At 36.7% G+C, this 27434-nt stretch overlaps 1 protein-coding gene across 1 annotated transcript in view; it reads right to left on the minus strand.

Moving 5' to 3' along the window:
• KYNU (kynureninase) overlaps positions 1-26309 on the minus strand; it is a 91295-nt gene extending 64986 nt beyond the window's left edge. Inside the window, exons 1-4 of the mRNA XM_032638036.1 lie at positions 26186-26309; positions 22150-22331; positions 12250-12370; positions 4342-4424 (exon numbers count right to left, since the gene is read on the minus strand). Coding sequence (XP_032493927.1) covers positions 4342-4424; positions 12250-12370; positions 22150-22318 — 373 coding nt within the window. The 5' untranslated portion in view covers positions 22319-22331; positions 26186-26309. The remainder of the gene's footprint in view (positions 1-4341; positions 4425-12249; positions 12371-22149; positions 22332-26185) is intronic.
• Positions 26310-27434: the final 1125 nt, after the last annotated feature.

Raw genomic sequence — 27434 nt, forward strand, 5'->3', positions numbered from 1 at the left:
AAAATATGACAATGCATTTGTCATATTAAGGCTTGAAACTTTGAGAATATATATATACTGTATATATATATATGTATATATATATATAATAAACAATACATATACTGTTTATTGAGTTTCATATGTACAAATGTGACTTTGCCCATTTCAAGACATAATTGTTATTTTTATATCCTGTATGATTAGGATCAAATGACTGTAATTTAATTTATACAACATTCAAGGACAAAAATCACAGAAAACATAATAAAGTTTGTCCCATACTTTACAGCTTTGTATGGTATTTCAAAGACACACAAAAATCCCTAAAGCTAGAACTGATAAATATTCTTTAAACATTTTTAGTAAGTTCAATCTTCTTACTTATCTAAATAAATCTGAGTATTTAGTTGTTGTTGTTGTTTTTTAATTTCCTTAGTAATCATCATGAGAGGTGGGCTGGTTTAAATTTCATTGATCATTCTGACATATGTGTATTTGCTGGGCAACAAAACACATGCACATTTAATAAGTTGCAATAGAGCTATAAACTTTTAAACGATCAAAGGAAATCTTTTTGCAGGTTTTATGGGCTTCATAAATAAATCTCACTAAATGATAGCCTTACCACTTCCCTGGCCTGTATATAAACATCTGAACTCCTCTTTAAAGGATGATAAATACTAATCACAAAATAATAGGATTAGAATGCAATTTATGTTCTGAAAGCAAATCTAGCAAAGAAAGAGACAGTCCACATCTAAGGAAAACATATATGCTCAGGTCAAATTAATGCAGGATTTTTTTCAATTTTTTTTAAAATTTACATGTTAGGCATTTGAATGAATATAATAGGCGTCTAAAAAATGAGCATAAATGAAAGCATTGTCAAACAACTAATTAATACACCCGTAAATGTAGTCCAGGATTGTTCAGGTGGGAATTCCCTCCATGAAAATATACACTCCTCTGGATAATGCTGGCAGTCTGATCAAATACTCTGTGCTCCCAAGATCCTGACTGGTTTGGCAGGAGATGCTATGTTTTCACCTTTACCCACCCTGGCTGACAAGGTTCTGGCCTTGAGTTTGAGCCCCAAGCATCCAGGGCTCTGCAGATTCGCCCTGGGGCTTGTGAGAGTCCTGCACTCAGGCCCTACACACTCCTGGCTCCATGCACTACCCCCCAGATATTGTGCTTCTAGCTTTCAACTGCTTCTTTCTCAGCAATTGCTATATTTCTGGTCAGTAGGGATTTCTATTTAATTTTTTTTAGTGTTGCTATATGTTTGTTAATCTAAATTTTTTTCTATCATTTCTCTGTTTTTGGAATAGAAGGGAGCATTTTCAGTTTGTTCTTAATGTGTTATCTAACTAGAAGCCAATCTTCTGATCCTATAATATAACCACATAAAACAGAAATGTGTGTAGTGTAATGATTACTCAGTAATAACTAGCAGCAAACCGAGCTTGTTGCTTTTGCTTGCAACTCTTCGATGGAGTGTTGTTTGTTTGTTTTTTTAACTTGCTGAATGGAACAGGTTACACATTCATATAGTTCATAAACTAAAAACAGGTTTTCCTTAAAGTCTGGTAGTTTGGGGTGTGTTAAGCACCCACTGTGTTCCCCGCTGTGCATGTGGTGGGGTTTGTCGTGCTATGAAAATCCATGTCAGAACCTTCAGGCTGCCCAAATATCGCAGAGAAGACTTTTCCAGTCTCCTGCCTAGATACTGGGAGCTAAGTTAGCGCAGAGGTGGATAAACATTTATTTAACTCTGTTTTCACAGGGAATATGTTATGGACTGAACTGTGTCCTCCTTGCCTTTACCAGTGAGATTTTAGTCTAATAGAGAATTCTAAGGACTAATTTTTAGTTGACTGAATACCTAAACTTGGGCAGTAGTCCTGCAACCTGGGCTGGGCCACCTAGGCCTCGTTCTCTACCATGTTGAGGCTTTCTGGGAAGCCAGCCACTTTGGGCAGGAGTAAAATGCAAAGTTGTTTACTGAGGATCTGGTTTGTGGGGGTTGATTGGGGCAGAAGACTATATTTATGCTGGGGTGACTCCCAGAAATACATAAGAAGAAGCTAGAAAAACAATGTCCCTAAATTCTTTGTGGTATGTTTGCAAACTGCCTTAGATTGTTTTGACTATAATAAGTTTGAATTTCTCCTTGTTAAACATAGTGCAAAAGCTTGAGGTTTCCTCTCCCTCTTGCAGCCAGTACAGAGGATGTAAATGGTGGCTGAAGACTGAGTAAGCTTCACCTGATTGGTGTGGGTGCTGGTCTCTTGTCAAATGTGTCCCTAAACTTCCTTCTCCTCGCAGGCAAGCCCCCAACCAAACATCTAAGATAGGAAGTGCTCCTTTCTTCCTCTTCTCCCTACATGGGGTTACCAGCAAAGCCAATACAACCACTACTTAGATAGAGTAATGACTTCTGCAAATTCAAGGGTGTTCCTTCTCCCAACCTCTCCTCTTTCCTTCCCTTACAAACCCTCTACCCTAGACAACATCCTCCCCACCACATACACCCTCCCCCAGAGAATCTCTGCTTACCCTTCTAGTGTGGTCTGGTAATATTACCACCTTGAATGTGAATTGCTATCCTTATTGCCCCTGTTCAAGAAGAGCCAGCTGTCATGTTGTCAGGAAGCACTATTTAAAATGTGAATTGTTACAGAGCAAATGAATACTGTGTAAGAACATTAAAACAGAGAGAGAGATTTCTAGTTGTGGCCTTTTCTTTTCCACTTACAGAAGTTTCTTTCACATTTCTTGTAAAGCAGATTTAGTGGTGCTGAACTCTTCTAGCTTTTGCTTATTTGTGAAACTCTTCATCTCTCCTTCAAACTTGAATGGTAGTCTTGCCAGGTAGAGTATTCTTGTTTGTAGGTTTTTTTTTTCTTCACCACTTTAAATATGTGATGACACTCCCTTCTGGCCTTGCAGAGTTCCTGCTGAAAAGTCAGCTGACTGTTTTATGGGAGTTCTCTTGTATGTAATTACTTGCTTTTCCCTTGCTGCTTTTAAGATTTTCTCTTTCTCTTTATTTTTTGACATTTTAATTACAATGTGTCTTGGTGTGGACCTCTTTGGTTTGATCTTATCTCTGTGATTTCTGGACCTGGATGTCTGTTTCCATTCCCAGGTTAGGGAAGTTTTCAGCTATTATCACTTCAAATAACTTCTCTGCCCCTTTCTGTCTTCTCCTTCTGGGACCCCTATAATGTGAATGATAGTACACTTGATATTGTCCCAGGGGTCTCTTAAACTGTCCTTATTTTTCAATTCTTTATTCTTTTCTCTGCTTAGCTGGAGTGATTTACACTACTCTGTCTTCCAGTTCACTGACACGTTCCTCTGTATCATCTAATTTACTGTTGATTCCATCTAGTGTATTTTTATTTCAGTTATTGTATTCTTCAGGTCTGTTTGGTTCTTCTTTATATTTTCTAACTCTTTGTTTAACTCCTCACTGTTTTCATCCATTCTCCCTAATTCATTGAGCATTTTTATAATCACTACCTTGATTTTTTTTATCGAGTAGATTACTTATCAACACTTCACTTAGTTCTTCAGTTTCATGTTGTTATTTGTTTGGAACATATTCCTCTGTCACCTCACTTTGCCTAATTCTCTATGTTTATTTGTATGTTTTAGGGAAGTTTGTTACATTTCCTGATCTTAAAGAAGAGGCTGTATGTAGGAAACTTACTATGGGGCCCAGAAGCACACTCGTCTCTGGTCACCAGAGCTATATTTTTTGTTTGTTTAATACCTTAAATTTCATATAAGATTTTAGGCAATGCTGAATAATCAATCCAATTAAACAGATAACTTTTTTTGAAATGTTAACACATTTACCATCTAAAACTATCTTGAATAGTTCTACCAAGAGTAGATAGAATTCACTTTAAGGAATACATTATATACCAAAAAACAGCATCAACTATATTATTTTCAACAGCACTCAGCCTAATTTTAAAAGATCACCATGAGTTAAGTTGAAATGAACCAAAACATATTGGTGTTTTAGACCTTTAGCATGTTACGATTAATGTTTATTTTACCATATAATAAAACCTTAGAAAATTCTTTTAAGTTGATTTTTATGAAACTTATTTAATTATAAATATGTGTGTTTCTCATTGGTGGGCAAATACTAGTCCTAGAATATATAATAAAAAATAACATTAGCAATAAGTCTTAATTAAAGGCATGCTTACGCCTTAGTGTTATGGATTAAAATAGAAAATCAGGACATTCTTCAATAAAATTTTTACCGTATAACCTATGTGTATAACTAAATGATTATATCATTATGATTCTTTTGGAAAAAATTCATTTTATACTTACCTACAATGTCAGTCATAAGTCCTAAAATAGTCTCATCTCCTATAATCCAAGGACGTTTCCCTACATCATGACCATAGGCTCCCCTGAAATTGAAAAGGGAGATGAACAATCTTAGTTTATGTGTGTGTCTGTGTCTATCTGTGTGAGTGTGTGTGTGAGAGTTTTCAGATATCAGCATTAGCAACTGGACATTTCTAAATGAGTCTTTGTAGTGTTTTAATAAAAAGCATGCTTTTTTGAAAACCAAAAGTAATACTTGAGAACTCTGCTTTTTAACTTGTCATTTAAAAAAATTTCTTTGATTTCCTTTCTGTTGGGGAGCGTAGGGGCGATTACCCATATATTTCATTATTTTTCTCTATTTTGGAGTCTAAGATGTTATTTTTTTCTCTTTTCTTTTGAAAATTTCAAGACTATTTGAGTACCTTACTTGTATACCATACCATATAGTTGTACCTATACTAAAACATATTAACTGTTATTTGAGGCTAGAGATTAAAATGATTATTAATTAAACATTAAAATATAATTACAATCTGTAAATTAAATAGAAGTGTATAAAATGTGACTATACTCATGGTAACATTTTAAGTAGATAGTAAAACGTGGCAATAATCAAAGCCAACACTATTTCTTGACCTATTTTCTAGCAATTTCATCTATCATATTCTAGCTCAATTTTATTATTCTAGTAAGTATCCCAGTAGGCATAATGGAAAAAACACAAAATACATAAGAGAACTTCAACTCTCTGGTAGTTTCTATCAAATGAGGAGGCAAAATATTTGAAAAATATAGGAGAAGAAATTAAAACAAAGGATTAAGAAGGGAGTGACTTTGTGTACTGTTACAAACATATCTTAGGAAGCTTTGAATTAGATTGTTTTTAATTCTTTTGGAATCCAAAGACTATTTAAACTTGGAAGAAAAGAATGAGCATGTGCTCTATGTATAGTGCTAATTGTGATGAATACATACTCTGAAATTAAGTAAGCTGGCAGTGGTGAGCTGGTAAACCTACTCTCAGAGGTGAAGGGTAGCAGAACACACCACACTAAAATGTAGCATAGTGGTATATTGATCATCTTGAGCTGTAGGCACTTGAAAAACAGAAAATGCATGGAGAAGCTTTCTCTGAACTTCCCTATCTGCCTAAAGACAGATCCTTCAAAGGGAATTCAGTTGTCATAAATCCCCTCCTCAGGAGTTTTATCAACCAGGGAAAATTGATTCTTAGCACAGAAGAGATTAGAAGTCAGTGACACCCCAGATAAACTTTGTCATCTATTCTTCAAGGACCATCTTTCATAGAAATCCTTTACTCTCCTCTAAGAGGCCTTCATCTCTCCTCCTCTTTCCCTTTTAACAAGGGATTTAAGCTTGAATTCTAAGCCACTTTTGGGAGTTACTCATTTTTCCCTGGGTGTTTCCTATGTATATATGAGGTATTCATGTTAATACACTTCCGTTTGTTCTTCTCTTGTTAATCTTTTATTACAAGCTCTCAGGTAAAAACTCAGTAGGGTAAAGGAAAATATTTTTTCTCCTCTACAGAGCAGTGGGGAACTGGAAGGGAGGAGCCCTGTTTTTTAGCCCTTGCTGTTTTTTGCGGTATGACTACCCCCATTCACATGGCCAATTTGGTATCAACAAAAATCTTGAATATTTAGCAGTTGGCTCCATCACCTGGGATGAGACAGGTCCAGGGCAATACTGGGCCCGAGGCTACAGTTATTAGAGGTGTATAGGGCCTAATTTTCCACTTTTATAAAAGTAAGTGGGTTACAATATATAACTTAAAGTATGGCTATGAAAAACAAGTAACATGTGAAAAAGATTGGTACATGGTACCCCTTTTCTGAGTCTTCTTTCCTAATGAAAATCTAATGTTAAAACTCACTTCACCAGCATGAGGTGTAAAACACAACTTTTAAGCTAATATTTCAATTAGCATATAAACTGAGATGAAGGAAGAAGACTTTCTTTGAGAATAAACATAGACTATAAGAACTAAGGAGGAAAAGAAGGGCAACTGTTAGTGCATATTATTCATATTATTATTAGATAGCCTGCAGCTTGCCTCTTTCTTGACTTCCAATATAAATGCTAAAGACAAAAATCATTATCATTAAATAGTATTTAAAGGAAGATACTTGGATACATTTTTATTTTAATCATATAGAGCTCCATGGCCTTGCTGATAGCACAATACATCTTATTACATTTAGGTAGTAAAAGTCTATGTTCTGCCTCAGAGAATTTATATCTCAGAATATGATGCCACCTACTTCTCACTGTGGTAGACACCATGATAATAATCTTTAAGGATACTTTCTTCTTGGAATGCTTTTGTCATCTTCCTCCCTTTAAAATATCACATGCAGAGTCAGCTTCTTCATTTTGTCAGTCTCCTAGCCTGAGATAGTGAAATGTATTTAGAAAGTGTTACCCAAATAAACTCAAAGTAAAGTGGCCTGTCATTAGAAAGAGCTGATGTGGATCACACTGCATTCATAACGTACATATTCAAGTTAAGAGAAAGATTATGTTGTTCTCATTCAAAACTGCTTAAAATAGTTGCAGTGTAGCTGCAATCTTCTTTTACAAATGCTGGAAAGGAAAAGAGAGCATAGGAAAGCATTCACTCACTACCATAGCATCAATCATTGCCTGAGTGAGCTGTTCTCAGAGAAGTCTACAAAGCAGTATTTGCTCAGAAAATTAAATTTCAGAATATAAAATCTAATTAGGAAGTTAATAGAAATGTGGATCCTCTTTGAAATATGACTGTGCTTTAACCATCCTACAAAATGAGAAGTGGCCCTGCTTTTAAAAGCTCCCCCCAATAAGCGAATAAATAAGACTTCACAGTCTTCCTTAATGATATCACAAGTTTTTTTCTGTGACCCAATTGTCGATTAGCCAACAGAGATGTCAGGAAAAGCTCCGTCACATGTCATACCACGTATTTTCTTATTCATACTGAAGGGTGGCAGAATATGCCACACTAAAACTGGCCTCTTTGGCATAAGGATTATTTTGCACAAAACACAAAGAATGCACTTGAGGTCCCTAGTGGTAAAGTGGTTGAGAATCCGCCTGCCAATGCAGGGGACATGGGTTCAAGCCCTGGTCTGGGAAGATCCCATATGCCGTGGAGCAATTAAGCCCATGTGCCACAACTATTGAGCCTGTACTCTAGAGCCCACGAGCCACAACTATTCAGCTCAGATGCTGCAGCTACTGAAGACTGCGTGCCTAGGGCCCATGCTCCACAACAAGAGAAGCCACCACATGAGAAGCCCACGTACCGCAACAAAGTGCAACCTGCTCTCGCCGCAACTAGAGAAAGCCCGTGCACAGCAACAAAGACCCAACATAGCCAAAAATAAATAAATTAAATAAATAAATTAATAAAAAGGAATGCACTTGAAAAACAGCAAATACATGGGGAAGATATCTCTGAACTCTCCTTATCTGCCTGAAGACAGATCCTCCAAAAAGGACTCAGTTGTCATAAATTCCCTCCTCAGGAGTTTCATCAACCAGAGGAGATTTACTCTTGTCACAAGAGAGGAGACTAGAAGTCAGCACCACAGCCAGACAAACTTTGTCACAAGCTATCACACTTCCCATCTATTCTTCTAAAGTTCCATTCATCCTTCCTAAAAATCGTTTACTTTCCCCAGAGTAGCTTATATACCCCCCCTCTGTCCCTATTAAGACAGTACATAAGCTCTCAAATCTCATTGATTTTTTGGATATTCACTTTTTTCTTTTTCCTGTGACGCCCTCATACACGTAATGTTAAACATGTACTTTTATGCCTTCTCTCTTGTTAATCTGCCTGTTGTGTTTATTTCGTAGACCCAGCTAATGGATCTAGGAGAGTAGGGGGACAGTCTTTCCTCCCTTACAATACACTTTTTTTTTTTTTTTTAAAGAAAGAAACCCATAAATTGAACCACTGCAGGTCTGCAGGAGCAGACCTCTCCCATGTGCTTTACCAGTACCTTTTCTGCACACACATTGCCATGTAAGTTAAGTCACTGTCTGCAAACCAGGCCTTTTGTTCCTAATATGTAATTCAGTGGGCTATTTTTCTCTTTAAATAATTCTACCTAATATGTCTCAATTCTTAGAAGAATGCCTATAAAAACACAAATGTGGCAAGTTTTTGCTCTTATGAAAAAGAAAGAAATTTATTTATCTAGCAGATAAGACAACCCAGAAGACCTAAGATATAGTGATTATATCTTAGGGACACAATATACATTTCTCAACTTACAATGTGCTCTTTAGGACTGACATATCTTTCCCTTCTAGCCGAACTTTACCGCTATGAATATTAACCCATGTTATTCTCCTTTAAATAATCTGGGCCATTGGTAAAATACATAATTTTAAATGTTCTCAAAAATTATTTAAGTTTATTGCCTATCCATCCTAGCAGACCCACAATGGACAAGCATATGATATTGTTGCTTCTTATTGTTTATGGTAGCTTCTTGCTGATAACTAATTATTATATATCAAAGAATGAAATTACCCTAAAAGTTTTCTATTTCAGAATATTAAAATTATCTAAATATTATCATTTCACCAAACAAATAATATATACTCCAAAGTAAAGTGTCATTAACCTACTTTAGAAATCACATACAGTTGAAAATGACTTTGGAAAATAATGATAATCATTTATAAAAATCACAGAGGTAAGTATTTTATTTTCATAGTTTTGCCTTAAGTAACTTGAAGTTTTAGAAGAAATCATTTGGGTCCTAAAATATTTCTAAGTATGCCTGTATCCTTGACTTTTCTTTAGTATAAATAATCAAATATGGTAGCCATATGAATTATAAGATTGGATGGCATTGTGACCAGTGATGGTTTATTTTGTAGATAAGTAGGTAGTATGTCTACAATAGGCCATAAAAGATGATGACATAGAAGATGAAAACCATGAGCCAAATGTCATTTCCTACATTATAGGTCATGGATGGCCAGAGACTTGACATCAATATCCCAGAGTAATATCTTGCTTAGAGCACTCAAATTTCTATGTTACTGTTAAGATTATAAATTTTTAATATTATTTTTTTTCCAACTAATTTCAATGTGCATTAGAGTGTTTAGTGACTGTGTAGCTCTCTTTGACTCAGTTCTTCTCAAAATCTCTCAGTGATCTAGAAGAGGGGGAGGCACTGGCCTGGCTTGGGTATCAGCTAAGAAGTAGGGCAGAAGTGGGGTTGGAGGAGATGAAGAGGAACAGATAATCGGATAAAACTCACCACAGTAATGGGAGGCCCTGGATCTAGAGGCAAATCAAATATATGCAGGGGAGATTTAAAACAAAAGCAATAGCCAGAAAGGGAATTGAAGTAACCAACAGGCCACCAGAGTTGCATGAAGATTACTTTAAACTAAAAGCATGTGGACAAACAGCAGCCTAAGAAAGAAACATTATCTAGACTTAAGGAAAGCCTCCTGAAAATGCCATTGCCATTGACCCACCGTCAGAGAAAAATGACGCTTAGCACTAGGAGTTACAAATTTACTTCCCCTCCATCTTCCTCTTGGGGGGCTTCCAGCCTGGAAAGATACTGCCCATTATCATCAGGATGGAAAAGCCCAACAGAACCTTCCATACTTTCCTACTGAAGCCCTAAAACTCGCCCCTTTTGTTAAGTTGGTTTTAAACCTTTACTCTGGCTGATCAGTGAATCACTGTTTGTAGAGTGCTTCTACACACATGTGAAATAAACTTTTCTCCTGCTAATCTGTCTGCTGTCAATTAATTCTCATGCCCCCAACCACTAGAATGTAAGTTGGTAGAGGAAAAGTTTTCCTCCCAACACAACCTTAGCTGGAAAAGGCCAGAGTGGAATTTTAAGCTAAATATTTAGGAGCAAAAAGTAATGAACAAACCTATTTGAGATGAAAGATCAAGGGTGGGATAGGGGAAAACAGGATTGCGATCATGCACCTAAAACACCACTGACATTGAGCTGGCAGGGCTATGATGTTGACTGGGCCACCACAGTTTACAGCAAAAAGACTAAATAAAACAAACTAGCTACCTAATCTTTTTCTCAGAAGAAGTCTTTTTAAAATTTACTTTACATTGCTTGAAGCATTACAGTGCACCTCCTTGCTAAATCGTCTGTCTGATGAAAAATAGGTAGAGGGTTTAAGATTATGTAATTTTCTGTTGTCACAAGGTAAAATATAAAATTGAAAGGTAACAACAATAGAAGGGCATTATGACAGAGAGGCACTTTCCTGGAACATAACTGGAATACATGTCTTGAGAATAATCAACCATTCTTTTAATAAAGTAGGATAATCATAAGAATATGAATAGGATAGAAGAGCGGCATCTTTTTAAAATACCTGAAGGATAAAAATGCACAGTCTTGCTGAATGAATATCCAAGAGTCAAGGACACTCTCCAAAGTTCAAATTCAATCTAAATCTTTGCTATCTTTTACGTTAAGGCCAAAAATGAATATTAACCATTTTTATTAACTATGACCCTCATTTTTTAAATACTAAAGCTTGCTAGTGCAAAATGCTTCCAAATGTGGTGATATTTATTTTTCAATTTATGCATAAATGTTATGCAGGTAAAGTTATAGTATGCCTAATAAACTATATAAAACTCTATTATTCTTGCATTGAGTTGTGAACTTACATTCTTAACCACTTAAATTAAGAAACTTTACAATGTTATCTAATAGCCATGGTAGTAATCATTGGCATAGTCAGTGTAAACTAAACTTTATAGAAGAGGTTTTGGTCTCAATGTAAAAGACCACTGACCTGAAGAATATAGAAAGCTGGAAAAGGCATTCTGAGTTTCTATAAGAACCAAATATCTTGCTCAGAATTCTTATCTGGTTTAGTTTCATCTTCCTTCCTGAATTTTTCATCTTCCTTCCTGAATTTTTTTTTTCCTGTCCTTCAGGTTTAGCTTCCCCTTCATAGCTATTTTTCAGATTCTAAGAGTCAAAAAATATTTTTTAAATAGTTGTACTATTTTTAATATTTTAAATATAAAATGTTTAAATAGTTAAAAATATTTTAAAATATTTTCAGTTCCAGCTTTATCAGTAATCACTGGGGAAGGATAAGAAGTACATAAGATTAGGTTATTTTCCTTAAGGGATTTACAATACAGCTAAGAATATGAAACTAATGAAAGTAGAAACCTCTAAACTGCCTATTGTAGAGCACTGATTATTAATGCAATAGACATTCAGGGAGGGCTAATCAGTGGTTGAGAAGGTTGATATTAAAGAGGGTAAGCATTGAGGTAAGCAGAGAGTATGAAGGGTTTCATAAGCAGAAGAGTAAAAGCAGAACATAAAAGAAGGAGAAAAAGATGAATCCTAATTTAAGATTCCTGCATGGTTAGCTAAGCCCAAATGGAGCATCTTCTCAATAATCATGTTCAATTTGGGGAGGGAAGCACCTTCTGTTCCACTCAACCTCCTCTCCCCACCTCAACAATTTTTATTTTCTTATTTATAAAAATTAGTGTGGTTGAGTTTAGCCAAGAACTAATCATGAAAACACTAAATTGAATCCTAAATATTAACTGCTTTGTTAATCATTTAGAAAATAAAATAATTGCATATGATGTAGATGTGTCAATTCAAGGGAGGAACTTAAAATTTTAAATATTTCAAAAGTTTTACTATTGATTCTGCAACTAACTTGCCATAATACCTTATTTACTGATCCTCAGTTATTTCATCCAGTGTTGAATGACACAATCCCTCAGGTTCCCTGTGCTCTAAAATTCTAAGATTCTACTATACACCTTTCCAAATATTAGACGACCTGGCGTGATTTTTAAAATTCTTATATGAGATGTTGAATGATAGCTTTTGAAATAATACTTACATTTTGGCCCACTTATCTAGTTCTTCTTCCAGATATGTTTTAACCATTTTTGGTTGAAGCCCAAGAGAATTTCCCAAGAAATAGATGGCTTCTTCATCCTTATTCACTAAAGATAAATCAACTGAAATAGAAGAAAAGGGAAAATATACTTATTCAATTAATTAACATTCTTCCATTTGGCATTGTTAATCCACTACAAACAATGAATGTAATTAACTCCAAGAAAGATGATACATATCTTAAAATTCCTCCCAAGGATAACATCAGGTTCTCTGAAAAATAATCTTTTACATTTATATTTTAAAATACAGTTTAAACAGATAGATGCTTTTGTTCAGGTCTGTCGTATTTATTATGCTCCACGAGGAAATCTAGATTAACAGCTACTCCCAATCATAAATAGCCAATAGAAAAGAGTTAAAACCAGAATTTTTACAGAAATTATATCAGCCTATCTAGTCATAGCAGAAGGTTACCAGAATTTAGACAAGTAATAATCCTGGTGTTGTAGATCAGGCAAATTAAAAAAATCTAAATGATTATTTATATATCTGAAGTAGATATATTGAATTTATAGATTTTTGTTCTTTGTATGCATATAATATTAATACATATGTAGGCAAAGATTGTTCTCTATATCTACTTTTTATTCAAATAAATCAGAACTTTAGTGATTTGTTTTATAATTTTTCCTTGATTGCAGTAAATGCAATTTCATTAGCAAACCAATCTATATGCTTCAAGTATTTTCTAGAAATGCACAAGTTTATAATTGTGTTTACTAAGTTTTATATTAATTCTGTGGGAAGAAAGATTAAGCTTCTTGCTGAAATTTGAATCATTTGGTAGTATACTTGTCTTTATTTAGACTACTTAAATCTTTGCAGGCTTTTTAAAAGCATACCATCTAATTCAACCTACTTTTATAGATCCTGCGTCACTTTTTCATTGGCATTTCTTAAGTCAGACCCAATCAAAGAGGTGTAAATACTGTTCACACATTTAAATTTGATTAATTAACAGTTCTTTGTCGATCTAGAGAACAAATACTGAAGGATTTTTTTAGAATCCAGAGGTTTTAATTGGTGTACCATGGCTCAAATTTCAACTAAGCATTCAAATAAGTAGTTTAAAGACTAAACATGTTCTGTGTGTGTCAGCCTTATCAACAACCCAGGAAGAGGAGGCAACCACCCAGATCTCTGCTCCCATTTTTTTTTTTTTTTTGTCTTGTTCTTTCATTGGTGACGATTTTACAGATAAATAGGTATTGGGTTACTTTTACTTAGAAAGTCATTTTTAAAATGTGTTCAGTGTGAAAAAAAAGTGGAATTGTAAACTGAATTATCTCATCTCATGCCTCCCCAAAGTGTGGTTCCCCATCCTAAACTATTTTCCTTTTACTTGGTTGAGTTTTGGTTTTCTTTGTTTGTTTTTTGTCTCAAAGCACATCAAATGTCACCATGTGAGCGTTAGTTGGCATTATGTAAATAGGTAGAATAGAGTATCAAGAAAGTGCTTCACAAGAATGAAGAGATAACACACCACTCTCCGACCTAATGCCATCAGATCTTTACAACATGAAAGACAAACAGGACTTTAAGCTGTGGGGGCCTAGGCTTCTCTTCTCTGAAGAATGATAAGAAAATTTCTTATTAAAAGTTGGTACTCTTGGCAGTCATGGGGTTCAGGACATGCTACCTCAAAATATGGCACCTTGGACTTCTCTGGTGGCACAGTGGTTAAGAATCTTCCTGCCAATGCAGGGGACACGGACCTTGGTCCGGGAAGATCCCACATGCCGCTGAGTAATTAAGCCCGTGTGCCACAACTACTGAGCCTGTGCTCTAGAGCCCACGAGCCACAACTAGTGAGCCTGTGTGCCACAATTACTGAAGCCCTTGCACCTAGAGCCCGTGCTCTGAAACGAGAAGCCACCACGATGAGAAGCCTGTGCACCGCAATGAAGAGTAGCCCCTGCTCACCACAATTAGAGAAAGCCTGCACACAGCAACAAAGACCCAAAGCAGCCAAAAATAAATAAACTAATTAATTTTTTAAAAAGTATTTAAAAAAATAGAGCACCTTGGCATATTGGATGTTTTAAGCTGAAGGAATCTGAGAAATGGCTAGTGTAGGAAGAACTTTCTGACCTTCACCTAACCAAGTCATGAGATACTCACATCATAAGATAGCTGCCAGCACACCCTGGAAGAAGATGTGACTAGTATCCATATCAAATCCAGCTCTCCCACCAAAAGCATTGGGCACACGCAGTCTGCACAGGGATGCTCCAACCTAAGAACATCCCTTCAAGACCACAGTAGGTAACTGTTTCATGTAAATTCATAGAGGCAAAGTTAAGTGAACTGAAAAGTCAGAAGAACTACCCACAATTGAAAGAACAAGAGGAAGCCGTTGAAAAAAGTAATAAAACATAAATAAATAATTTACCAAAGAATTCAAAACATTGTTAATAAAAATGTTGACTGAATTAGAAAAAAATAATTGATCTAAACACTGATTTTTTTTTTTTTTTTTTTTTTTGCGGTACGCGGGCCTCTCACTGTTGTGGCCTCTGCCGTTGCGGAGCACAGGCTCCTGACGCGCAGGCTCAGCGGCCATGGCTCGCGGGCCCAGCCACTCCGCGGCATGTGGGATCTTCCCGGACCGGGGCACGAACCCGTGTCCCCTGCATTGGCAGGCGGACTCATAACCACTGCGCCACCAGGGAAGCCCCCTAAACACTGATATTTTAACAAGGAACTAGAAAATATAAAAAAGACCCAATCAAAACTAAATAATTCAGTAGCTAAAATAAACACATTAGAAGGAATGAATAACAGACTAAGTGATACAGAAGAATGCAAAAGTGATCTGAAAGATAAAATTATGGAAATCACCCAGTTGGAACAGCAGACTGAAAAGTAAATTTTTTAAAAACTGAAAGCAATTTAAGAGATGTCTATGATAACATTAAGCATGCCAATATTCACATTATAGGGATTTTAGAAGACAGAGAGAGAAGGGGATCAAAAATGTAATGAAGAAATTATGGAGATTGGTTCAAGATGGTGGAGTAGAAAGACGTGCTCTCACTCCCTCTTACAAGAACACCAGAATCACAACTAACTGCTGAACAATCATTGACAGGAAGACACAGGAACTCACCAAAAAAGATACCCCACATCCAAAGACAAAGGAGAAGCCACAATGAGACGGTAGGAGGGGCACAATCACGATAAAGTCAAATCCCATAACTGCTGGGTGGGTGACTCACAAACTGGAGAAAACATACCACAGACATCCACCCACTGGAGTGAACGTTCTGAGCCCCACATCAGGCTTCCCAATCTAGGGGCCTGGGAACGGGAGGAGGAATTCCTAGAGAATCAGACATTGAAGGCTAGTGGGATTTGATTGCAGGACTTTGACAGGACTGGGGGAAACAGAGACTCCACTCTTGGAGGGCACACACAAAGTAGTGTGCACATCGGGACCCAGGGGAAGGAGAAGTGACCCCATAGGAGACTGAACCAGACCTACCTGCTAGTGTTGGAGGTTCCCCTGCAGAGGCAGGGGGTGGCTGTGTGTCACTGTGAGGACAGGGAAACTGGCAGCAGAAGTTCTGGGAAGTAATCCTTGGCGTGAGCCCCCCCAGAGTCTTCTATTACCCCCACCAAAGAGCCTGGGTAGGCTCCAGTGTTGGGTCGCCTCAGGCCAAACAACCAACAGGGAGGGAACCCAGCCCCACCCATCAGCAGACAAGTGGATTAAAGTTTTACTGAGCTCTGCCCACCAAAGGAACAGCCAGCTCTACCCAGCATCAGTCCCTCCCATCAGGAAACTTGCACAAGCCACTTAGATAGCCTCATCCACCAGAGGGCAGACAGCAGAAGCAAGAAGGACTACAATCCTGCAGCCTGTGGAACAAAAACCACATTCACAGAAAGACAGACAAGATGAAAAGGCAGAGGGCTATGTACCAGATGAAGGAACAAGAAAAAAACCCAGAGAAACAACTAAATGAAGTGGAGATAGGCAACAACCTTCCAGAAAAAGAATTCAGAATAACGAGAGTGAAGATGATCCAGGACCTCGGAAAAAGAATGGAGGCAAAGATCGAGAAGATGCAAGAAATGTTTAACGAAGACCTAGAAGAATTAAAGAACAAACAAACAGAGATGAACAACACAATAACTGAAATGAAAACTACACTAGAAGGAATCAATAGCAGAATAACTGAGGCAGAAGAACGGATAAGTGACCTGGAAGAAAGAATGGTGGAATTCACTGCTGTGGAACAGAATAAAGAAAAAAGAATGAAGAGGGCCTAAGAGACCACTGGAACAACAATAAGCACAACAGCATTCACGTTATAGGGGTCCCAGAAGGAGAAGAGAGAGAGAAAGGACGGAGAAAATATTTGAAGAGATTATAGTTGAAAACTTCCCTTACATGGGAAAGGAAATAGCCACCCAAGTCCAGGAAGTGCAGAGAGTCCCATACAGGATAAACCCAAGGAGAAACATGTCAAGACACATAGTAATCAAACTGGCAAAAATTAAAGACAAAGAAAAATTATTGAAAGCAGCAAGGGAAAAACGACAAATAACATACAAGGGAACTCCCATAAGGTTAACAGCTGATTTCTCAGCAGAAACTCTACAAGCCAGAAGGGAGTGGCAAGATATACTTAAAGTGATGAAAGGGAAGAACCTACAACCAAGATTAGGATCTCGTTCAGATTCGATGGAGAAATCAAAAGCTTTACAGACAAGCAAAAGCTAAGAGAATAAAGAACCACCAAACCAGCTCCACAACAAATGCTAAAGGAACTTCTCTAAGTGGGAAACAGAAGAGAAGAAAAGGACCTACGAAAACAAACCCAAAACAATTAAGAAAATGGTAATAAGAACATACATATCGATAACTACCTTAAAAGTGAATGGATTCAATGTTCCAACCAAAAGACACAGCCGTGCTGAATGGATACAAAAACAAGACACATATATATGCTGTCTAAAAGAAACCCACTTCAGACCTAGGGACACATTCAGACTGAAAGTGAGGGGATGGAAAAAGGTATTCCATGCAAGTGGAAATCAAAAGAAAGCTGGAGTAGCAATACTCATATCAGATAAAATAGACTTTAAAATAAAGAATGTTACAAGAGACAAGGAAGGACACTACATAATGATCAAGGGATCAATCCAAGAAGAAGATATAACAATTATAAATATATATGCACCCAACATAGGAGCACCTCAATACATAAGGCAACTGCTAACAGCTGTAAAACAGGGAATTGACAGTAACACAATAATAGTGGGGGACTTTAACACCTCACTTACACCAATGGACAGATCATCCAGACAGAAAATTAATAAGTAAACACAAGCTTTAAATGACACAATAGACCCGATAGATTTAATTGATATTTATAGGACATTCCATCCAAAAACAGCAGATTACACTTTCTTTTCAAGTGCACACAGAACATTCTCCAGGATAGATCACATCTTGCATCACAAATCAAGCCACAGTAAATTTAAGAAAATTTGAATCATATCAAGCATCTTTTCTGACCACAGCGCTATGAGATTAGAAATGAATTAGAGGGAAAAAAAACGTAAAAAGCACAAACACATGGAGGCTCAACAATACGTTACTTAATAAGCAAGAGATCACTGAAGAAATCAAAGAGAAAATCAAAAAATACTTAGAGACAAATGACAATGAAAACACAATGATCCAAAACCTATGGGATGCAGCAAAAGCAGTTCTAAGAAGGAAGTTTATAGCTATGCAAGCCTACCTCAAGAAACAAGAAAAATCTCAAATAAACAATCTTAACATTACACCTAAAGGAACTAGAGAAAAAAGAACAGACAAAACCCAAAGTTAGCAGAAGGAAAGAAATCATAAAGATCAGAGCAGAAATCAATGAAATAGAAACAAAGAAAACAATAGCAAAGATCAATAAAACTAAAAGCTGGTTCTTTGAGAAGATAAAATTTATAAACTATTAGCCAGACTCATCAAGAAAAAGAGGGAGAAGACTCAAATCAATAAAATTAGAATTGAAAAAGGAGAAATCACAACTGACACTGCAGAAATACAAAACATTCTAAGAGACTACTACAACTAACTCTATGCCAATAAAATGGACAACCTGGAAGAAATGGAAAAATTCTTAGAAAGGTATAACCTTCCAAGACTGAACCAGGAAGAAACAGAAAATATGAATGGACCAATGGCAAGTAATGAAATTGAAACTGTGATTAAAAATCTTCCAACAAACAAAAGTTCAGGACCAGATGGCTTCAAAGGTGAATTCTATCAAACATTTAGAGAAAAGCTAACACCCATACTTCTCAAACTCTTCCAAAAATTTTCAGAGGAAGGAACACTCCCAACCTCATTCTACGAGGCCACCATCACCCTGATACCAAAACCAGACAAAGATACTACAAAAAAGGAAAATACAGACCAAGATCACTGATGAATATAGATGCAAAAATCCTAAACAAAATACTAGCAAACAGAATCCAACAACAAATTAAAAGGATCATACACCATGATCAAGTGGGAGTTATTCCAGGGATGCAAGGATTCTTCAATATACATAAATCAGTCAATGTGATAAACCATATTAGCAAATTGAAGAATAAAAACCATATGATCATCTCAATAGATGCAGAAAAAGCTTTTGACAAAATTCAACACCCATTTATTATAAAAACTCTCCAGAAAGTGGGCATAGAGGGAACCTACCTCAACATAATAAAGGCCATGTACAACAAACCCTCAGGAAACATCATTCTCAATGCTGAAAAACTGAAAGCATTTCCTCTGAGATCAGGAATGAGCCTAGGATGTGCACTCTTACCACTATTATTCAACATAGTTTTGTAAGTCCTAGCCATGGCAATCAGGGAAGAAAAATAAAAGGAATACAAATTGGAAAAGAATAAATAAAACTGTCAGTTTGCAGATAACATGATACTATGCATAGAAAATCCTAAAAATGCCACCAGAAAACTACTAGAGCTAATCAGTGAATTTGGTAAAGTTGCAGGATACAAAATTAATGTACAGAAATCCCTTGCATTCCTATACACTAATGATGAAAAATCTGATAGAGAAATTAAGGAAACACTCCCATTTACCATTGCAACAAAAAGAATAAAATACCTAGGAATAAACCTACCTAGAGAGACAAAAGACCTGTATGCAGAAAACTATAAGACACTGATGAAGGAAATTAAAGATGATACCAACAGATGGAGAGATATACCATGTTCTTGGATTGGAAGAATCAATATTGTGAAAATGACCATATTACCCAAAACAATCTACAGATTCAGTGCAATCCCTATCAAATTACCAATAGCATTTTTTACAGGACTAGAACAAAAAATCATAAAATTTGTATGGAGACACAAAAGACCCCAAATAGCTAAAGCAGTCTTGAGGGAAAACAGGGGAGCTGGAGGAATCAGACTCCCTGACTTCAGTAATCAAGACAATATGGTACTGGCAGAAAGACAGAAATATAGATCAATGGAACAGGATAGAAAGCCCAGAGATAAACCCAGGCCCCTATGGTCAACTAATCTATGACAAAGGAGGCTAGGATGTACAATGGAGAAAAGACAGTCTCTTCAATAAGTGGTGCTGGTAAAACTGGACAGCGTTATGTAAAAGAATGAAATTAGAATATTCCCTAACACCATACACAAAAATAAAGTCAAAATGGATTAGACACCTAAATATAAGACTGGACACTATAAAACTCTTAGAGGAAAACATAGGAAGAACACTTTTTGACATAAATCACAGCAAGAACTTTTTTGGTCCACCTCCTAGAATAATGGAAATAAAAACAAATATAAACAAATGGGACCTGATGAAACTTAAAAGCTTTTGCAAAGCAAAGGAAACTATAAACAGGATGAAAAAACAACCCTCAGAATGGGAGAAAATATTTACAAATGAATCAATGGACAAAGGATTAATCTCCAAAATATATAAACAGCTCATGCAGCTCAATATTAAGAAAACAAACAATCTAATCCAAAAATGGGCAGAAGACCAAAAGAGACATTTCTCCAAAGAGGCCATACAGATGGCCAAGAGGCACTTGAAAAGCTGCTCAACATCACTAATTATTAGAGAAATGCAAATCAAAACTACAATGAGGTATTACCTCACACCAGTTAGAATTGGCATCATTAGAAAATCTACAAACAACAAATGCTGGAGAGGGTGTGGAGAAAAGGGAACCCTCTTGCACTGTTGGTGGGAATGTAAATTGATACAGCCAGTATGGAGAACAGTATGGAGGTTCCTTAAAAAACTAAAAATAGGGCTTCCCTGGTGGCGTAGTGGTTGAGAGTCTGCCTGCCAATGCAGGGGACGTGGGTTTGTGCCCCGGTCTGGGAGGATCCCACGTGCCGCGGAGCGGCTGGGCCCGTGAGCCATGGCCGCTGGGCCTGTGCGTACGGAGCCTGTGCTCCGCAACGGGAGAGGCCGCGGCAGTGAGATGCCCGCATACCGTAAAAAAAAAAAACAAAACTAAAAATAGAATTACCATATGACCCAGCAATCCCACTACTGGGCGTATACCCGGAGAAAAGCATAATTCAAAAAGACACATGCACCCCAATGTTCATTGCTGTGGTATTTACAATAGCCAGGTCATGGAAGCAACCTAAATGCCCATCAACGGACGAATGGATAAAGAAGTTGTGGTACATATATGCAATGGAATATTACTCAGCCGTAAAAAGGAAAAAATTGGGTCATTTGTAGAGATGTGGATGAATCTAGAGACTGTCAAACAGAGTGAAGCAAGTCAGAAAGAGAAAAACAGATATCGTATATTAACGCATATATGTGGAACCTAGAAAAATGGTACAGATGAACCGGTTTGCAGGGCAGAAAGTAAGCAACTTTAAATTGGATACTAGGCTTCCTTTTATTTTACACTTCCATAATTTTACAAAGTGCCATCCTGTGTTACATAATAAAATATAAACCAAATATGACAGTTATGTGACCCAATCTCATCTTAAAATCATATTAGCTGATGCTCTTGGATTATGACTATCCAAAATTGTACCCGCCACAGTTAATCTGAAGAAAAAAGGAAATTAGACTGAATTATTAAGTATGTGAAACCCATTTTGGTGGATCAATTCTATTCAACTTGTAAACTTTTTCATTGATGGAAAATGGAGCTAAGCCAAATATGAAAAATTGTTTCATTTTTTTTACCTGTGCTACCTAGTTTGTTTTAAACAGAACATCCTCCAAAACAAGAACAAAGTCAGTTTACTGTATTAATTTTTTGAAATGCAATATGCATTTCTTAGGCATTGATTTTATTTATTTAATTATTTTTTGTAAGTCATACATGCCTCAACACACAAAGATGGCTACTTATGTAACATCCTTCCTAATATGTCCAAGTTCCAAAATAATATTCTCTCTTAGACAAATATATTATCATGAACTAGGTGCCACAAAACAAGAGGTATTCTAATACTGTATTGAAAAAGAATTGTTTTGAGCTCTGAGTGCTTAAGAGAACAAGTAAATGCATCTGCTACAATTTTCAATCAGTAACTCTATCGTTCAGAGAACTAGATGACAGTATAAGAACCCTGTAAGTATTTTCTTCAGAAGAGGAGAGGAAACACATAGAATCTGAGACTAAGGTAGGCTGACAAGTTGAATTAATACCACCAGGAGCCTGCTGTTTTGTGGACACAATTGCAATGGCTCTATTATGTAACAGAACAATGATTTTCAAAGATTTATGATGAACACATGCAGTAGCAAATATGTTAATAAATTAATTAAGAAAAGTAAAACCCTTTCCAGTATTCTTACTTGGAGGCAGATCCTGCATTTTGGGAATATAAAAACACTCCCTGAAGTGCCTCAGCTTATCTTCCTCATCGAGGCGGAGGGCAACCCTCTCATCTGTTGGGTGACATCTAAGTTCAGATGCGATGCGTCGGACTGTGTTAGCTGGTAACTCAAGAGGTGAAGGTTCCATTATAAGTTCTCCTCTAAAAATTAATTTGAAAACAATTAAAAATAATCTAGCCACCACCATTTTTTTTTGGTAGAAAATTAGCTTTTAGGTAAAACACCTTTTGTTTTAACTAAGCTTCTCATCTTCCCAACCTCACGAATAATATAATTAACAATCAACATTAAACCCCATGCCTGAGTTTTTCTCATGCACATAATAATGAAAATAATAGTGACTTAGGGATGCTGAAAGGACTGAATTAGGTAATGGTACTCAAGACAAAGTAAGCTCTCAAGTAAGTAAGCTCTTTCCATTTTTATTTTCTGAGAAGTGGTCCAAATTACTGTTGTTCAAACATATATAATGTCAGCACTTTTTCCTTTAGGTGTCTTACTAGGAGGTAACAGTAAAGATGCTTTTGTGAAAAGTATAGAAGAGCAGTGCCCCAACTAGCTTATCCTCCTTCTCCCTAGCCCACCTCCACTCTCCCCTCCCCAATGATTCTTGGATCATAGTTTTAAAAATATGAACATATATACAATAGAACCTTAACAAATTCTTTATTGTGAATAAAAACAATATCGATGAAAAAGTATTTAAACACCTTAAATAATGTTAGTAATTTTTGCCATATGAAGACCAAAGAGATCTACCTGCTGCTGCTAATGAGAAACTTCTCTTTCACAGTCATACAGAGCATCTTTTTTTTTTTTTTGCGGTACGCAGGCCTCTCACTGTTGTGGCCTCTCCTGTTGTGGAGCACAGGCTCCAGACATGCAGGATCAGCGGCTATGGCTCACGGGCCCAGCCGCTCCACAGCATGTGGGATCTTCCCGGACCGGGGCACGAACCCGTGTCCCCTGCATCGGCAGATGGACTCTCAACCACTGCGCCACCAGGGAAGCCCCCAGAGCATCTTTGAACAAAGCAGGACCCTTTCTTGAAACCACATCCTGCTTCCTTTAGTCATCATCTAACACTTCCCACCCTTTTGGAAAGAAAACTTAAATTTTGGAAAGGGATAAATGACAATGGAATTTTATATTTATATTTATTTTGTAATTAGTCTTTATATTTTATTTCCCAAAGTTTTAGTTTTTTAAAATTGAGCAAGAATAGGAGAGGCTTCCTGTTTAAGATGGCAGTGCAGGAAGATACTGAACTCACTTGACCCCACAGACACAATGAGTCTACAACTACATATGAAGCAATTTCCTCTGAAAAAACCTAAAGGCTGGCTGAGCATCAACTACACATCAGGAGAATGAGGGGAAAACCACACTGAAGTGAGTAGAAGAGGCTAGGACACAATCTAGCCTTGACACCCTGTTGCCCGTGTGGTGACCCACAGTCTGGAGGGAATCAAACCTGGAGCTTTTCTATCAAGTGTGTCTTTACTATAAACCCATTACTTATGGTAGCTTGATTGAGTTACTATTGAACTGTATTCTACCTGGGCGCCTGAATCTTGTTTAATTTATCTTTGTAGTCAACCCATTCCTGAGCAGTGCCTTTCAGATAGAGTGTTCCCCCCGAAATGGCAATTGAATAAGATTCACAAAATAGCTTGGTGAATTATTTGACAGGATTAATGACTGTTACTAGAGGAATACCCTCCTCATTCCAACTACAGAGGAAATAATTAAAGGAACATTTTCAATGGGATTCAGAATCAAGAGAGCTTGCCTTGTATTTGAGACTTCCTTTGGAGAGTCAGCACTTTCAGAGTTCATCAGGGTTGACTCTAAACTCTAACTGGGTTATCTAAATCAATACACAAATTAATTTTCTACCATCATATTAGCAATAAAATTCAACTTCATTTAAAAAAAATATTTGTATTAACTCATTATCCTCTCTATATTTGTTTCTTATTTAATCCCTGTAACAATTCTGAGGGATCAGTGTCATTTTCCCCTATTTTGAGACCAAACTCTGGAATCAATAGAGTAGAAACAAAAATGAAAGAGAAGGATAATAGAGCTCACAATTTGGGACTGCACTTGCCTGAGGAGCTGAGTCAAATTGTGCTTGTCTTTGACAGGGCATGTGGGTGGAATGTGCAGAGAAGAATTCCTGACCCAAGACTTGAACCTCTCACTTCTTTTTCTTTCAATCTTGTTTCTTGATTTTCCTTTCGATGTTTCTTTGGTTCATTCCCTTTCTCTCCCTTTATTTCTTTTTTCAGCCCTGTACTCAGTCTGCAAAGCACCACAGGCTATTGCTCTTTTTAATCCTTTCAGTCCCAGCCAGGCAAAGGTTAAAGTGCTGGTCCTACTTCTGGGCCTGTCATAGCCCAGGTGTCAAAACCTCACCTGCGCTGACAGTAAGATACCTGCTGGTGAAATAGTCTTTCCAGAAGAGCAAACTGGGTACCACCCTGCCAACAGGTACAGCTTCCGACAGAACAGAAGCAGGGCTTCCCTGGTGGCGCTGTGGTTGAGAGTCCGCCTGCTGATGCAGGGGACACGGGTTCGTGTCCCGGTCCAGGAAGATCCCACATGCTGCAGAGCAGCACGTCCAGAGTCTGTGCTCCGTAATGGGAGAGGCCACAGCAGTGAGAGGGCTGCGTACCGCAAAAAAAAAAAAAAAATTCCAAATTTTATACTTCATGTATTTAGTGTTAATTTTATTTTAAAAGTGGACATGTACACATATGGTCTTAGGCGAGTCTCCTAACATTTCTCTGCTGCAATATTATGTAAAACTATCTTAAATTCTACTTCAGAAGATCATGGTTAGGATCAAATAAAATTATTTAAGTAAATTCCTTTCTAAAGAGATAAAAGATAGTCTCATAATATATTTTCATATTAGTACCTTGTGATGAAAATTGCCATTTTACTGTCAATTTAGCTTTTGAAATTTTGTAAATTGTGTTTTCAATTTTATTTAGACAGCTGAAACTCTTAAAATAAAAAATTTTTAATGGAATTACGGAATTCAGGATCTCCTAGTTACCCACAGGTCTAAGGTTAAATAGTTAAGTAAATGACAATGAGTACCCAGTAGTTAATCTTTACACAGTTTCAGGTTTCATGCCTGAAATGAGCAAATTATTCACTTGAGTCCAAAGATTAGAACCTGGTAAAGCAAATTATGAAGAAAGTGTGTAGCTTTTCATTGAGAAAGAAAGTATTACTTAATATATGTTCGTAGAACAGTGTTCTTTAAATATATCATTGTTTGAGGAATGAGTGACATCAGTGACATAGCTGCATACTTCATATCTAAGCTTATATGAATTATATGCTGAGTTTCACATTAATAAGTTCAATGCATTTGCTCCAATATTACTACCTAAAAAACACCCCTCCGTCCTCAAAGTAAAAGCAGGAAAGAAAAAAGAAACTCTTTTACCTATGTAGAAAAAATGTGTATCAACTTTCCATTCTTAGGCAAACATTTCACAGAGTGAAAGGGGAAGAAACCTCACTCAAGAAGTAGACATTTTCACTTCTCTAAACAAAAATTGAGTATGACTAACAGCACTAAAGACAACTAGAGTTACCAGAAAACAAAAGACCTAAAGCTTATTTAATAATTTGAATTTTGATCAAATCTTACCATTTAAACTCGAGTACCAAGATTAATTTATTCAACTATAACTATATTTTAGTAGATGAATTGCAGTATACTATTGACATCAATTCTTTTTTTACTATATTGGTAAAAATCTCTTCATTTAACTCGCAATTTTAAAGGTGAGAACACTTTTAGGGTGTTGCACTGTTTTTATGAAAATAATTTGGAGGAGAAAAAGAGAAGAAACTGGCAGAAGAAACCTCTAAAGCATTATGACAAGAATTCTAGCAGAATATCCCTTTAGAAAAATCACTGAATGTATATTTGTGTACAGAGTATATATATCAGTGTCTCAGGGCTTACCGGCTAGGATTCCAGTGGGGTCCACAGCTCCCAGTGTTTCTGCTTCAACAAAAAAAAAAACCTCTCAAGAGTTCCTTACAAATTGATAGGCCAGACTTCTGGGTGAGAAATTGAAAGCACTTCTGCTCAGACTCCACCCTCCGGGGAATCTGTGAGCTAACTTTAGTTCTTCCCACTCTGTGTATGCTGATTGTAAATCTCCAATCACTGACAAACATCTAAACAAAATGCTGCTTCTGCTCTCTATTTCAAACACTAGGGGCTCTGCTTAGGGCAGCTCCCTAAGGGGCTCTGACCTTTACACTTAGATAAACACTTCTTTGTCCTCCAACTAAGACCTTTGAGAATGTGAGCTATATCCTATAATAATCCTATAGAGTAAATAGATTATCCTCATTTTTGTGTGAAATGAACCAATGAGTTTGTCCAGGAACTAAATCCCCAAATTTGCAATCCTTCCTTGCTTTGGGCTATGGAATACACTAAGGACTGGAGAAAAGTTCTTTCCCAACTCTGGGAGATAAGGAAAACTTAGATTTTGAGGCAGTACCCCACTGTCAAAAGCACTGTAAGTTTCTAGTCTGAAGGTAGAGTTTGATATTTAATGAATTAACATTTTAGTCGAAAGTTTAATATTGGCCCTCAATTCTAGAATATACTTTATTGCCCAATAGGTGGATTTTAGAAAGTCCTAAATTAACCGTTAACAAAACAATCAAGGAAGAAAGAGTTAGAGTTTGAAGATCAAGTGGAAACTAGTCTAGGAAACTTCATAAATGGAAATTATTCCTTTAAGCCTGTGGGCTATCTATTGTTCTACCTGCATTATCTCTTTAGCTTATTCCTGAGCTTGGGTCTTTTAGTGAATATCCTTTTAGGTATCAAAAACCAAGAGCAAAATGTTTCAGAATGAAGACCAAAGATAGAGACTGGGCCTGAATAATTAACTCACTTGTACATCCACCGGTTGTTGAGCCCCACACCATACCAGGTATAGCATTATTTGATTCAATCATCTCTACCATATGTTTGCTGTGTAACTCTGGACAATTTACCTCACCTGTGGTGAGTCTTATATGTCATCTATCAGATGGAGACATAAAAGTACCTTTCCATCAAGATTACTGAGACATAAAACAATGTACCTAGAGAGCCAGTGTACCAAGACACATAAGTTAATAAGTAACATGTCCCTATTTTTTTTTAGTTAACCAGACCAAAAGCATTACCCTCCAGTGTATGAGAGATG

The sequence above is a fragment of the Phocoena sinus genome, chromosome 7 (assembly GCF_008692025.1).
Source record: "Phocoena sinus isolate mPhoSin1 chromosome 7, mPhoSin1.pri, whole genome shotgun sequence".
NCBI lineage: Eukaryota > Metazoa > Chordata > Mammalia > Artiodactyla > Phocoenidae > Phocoena > Phocoena sinus.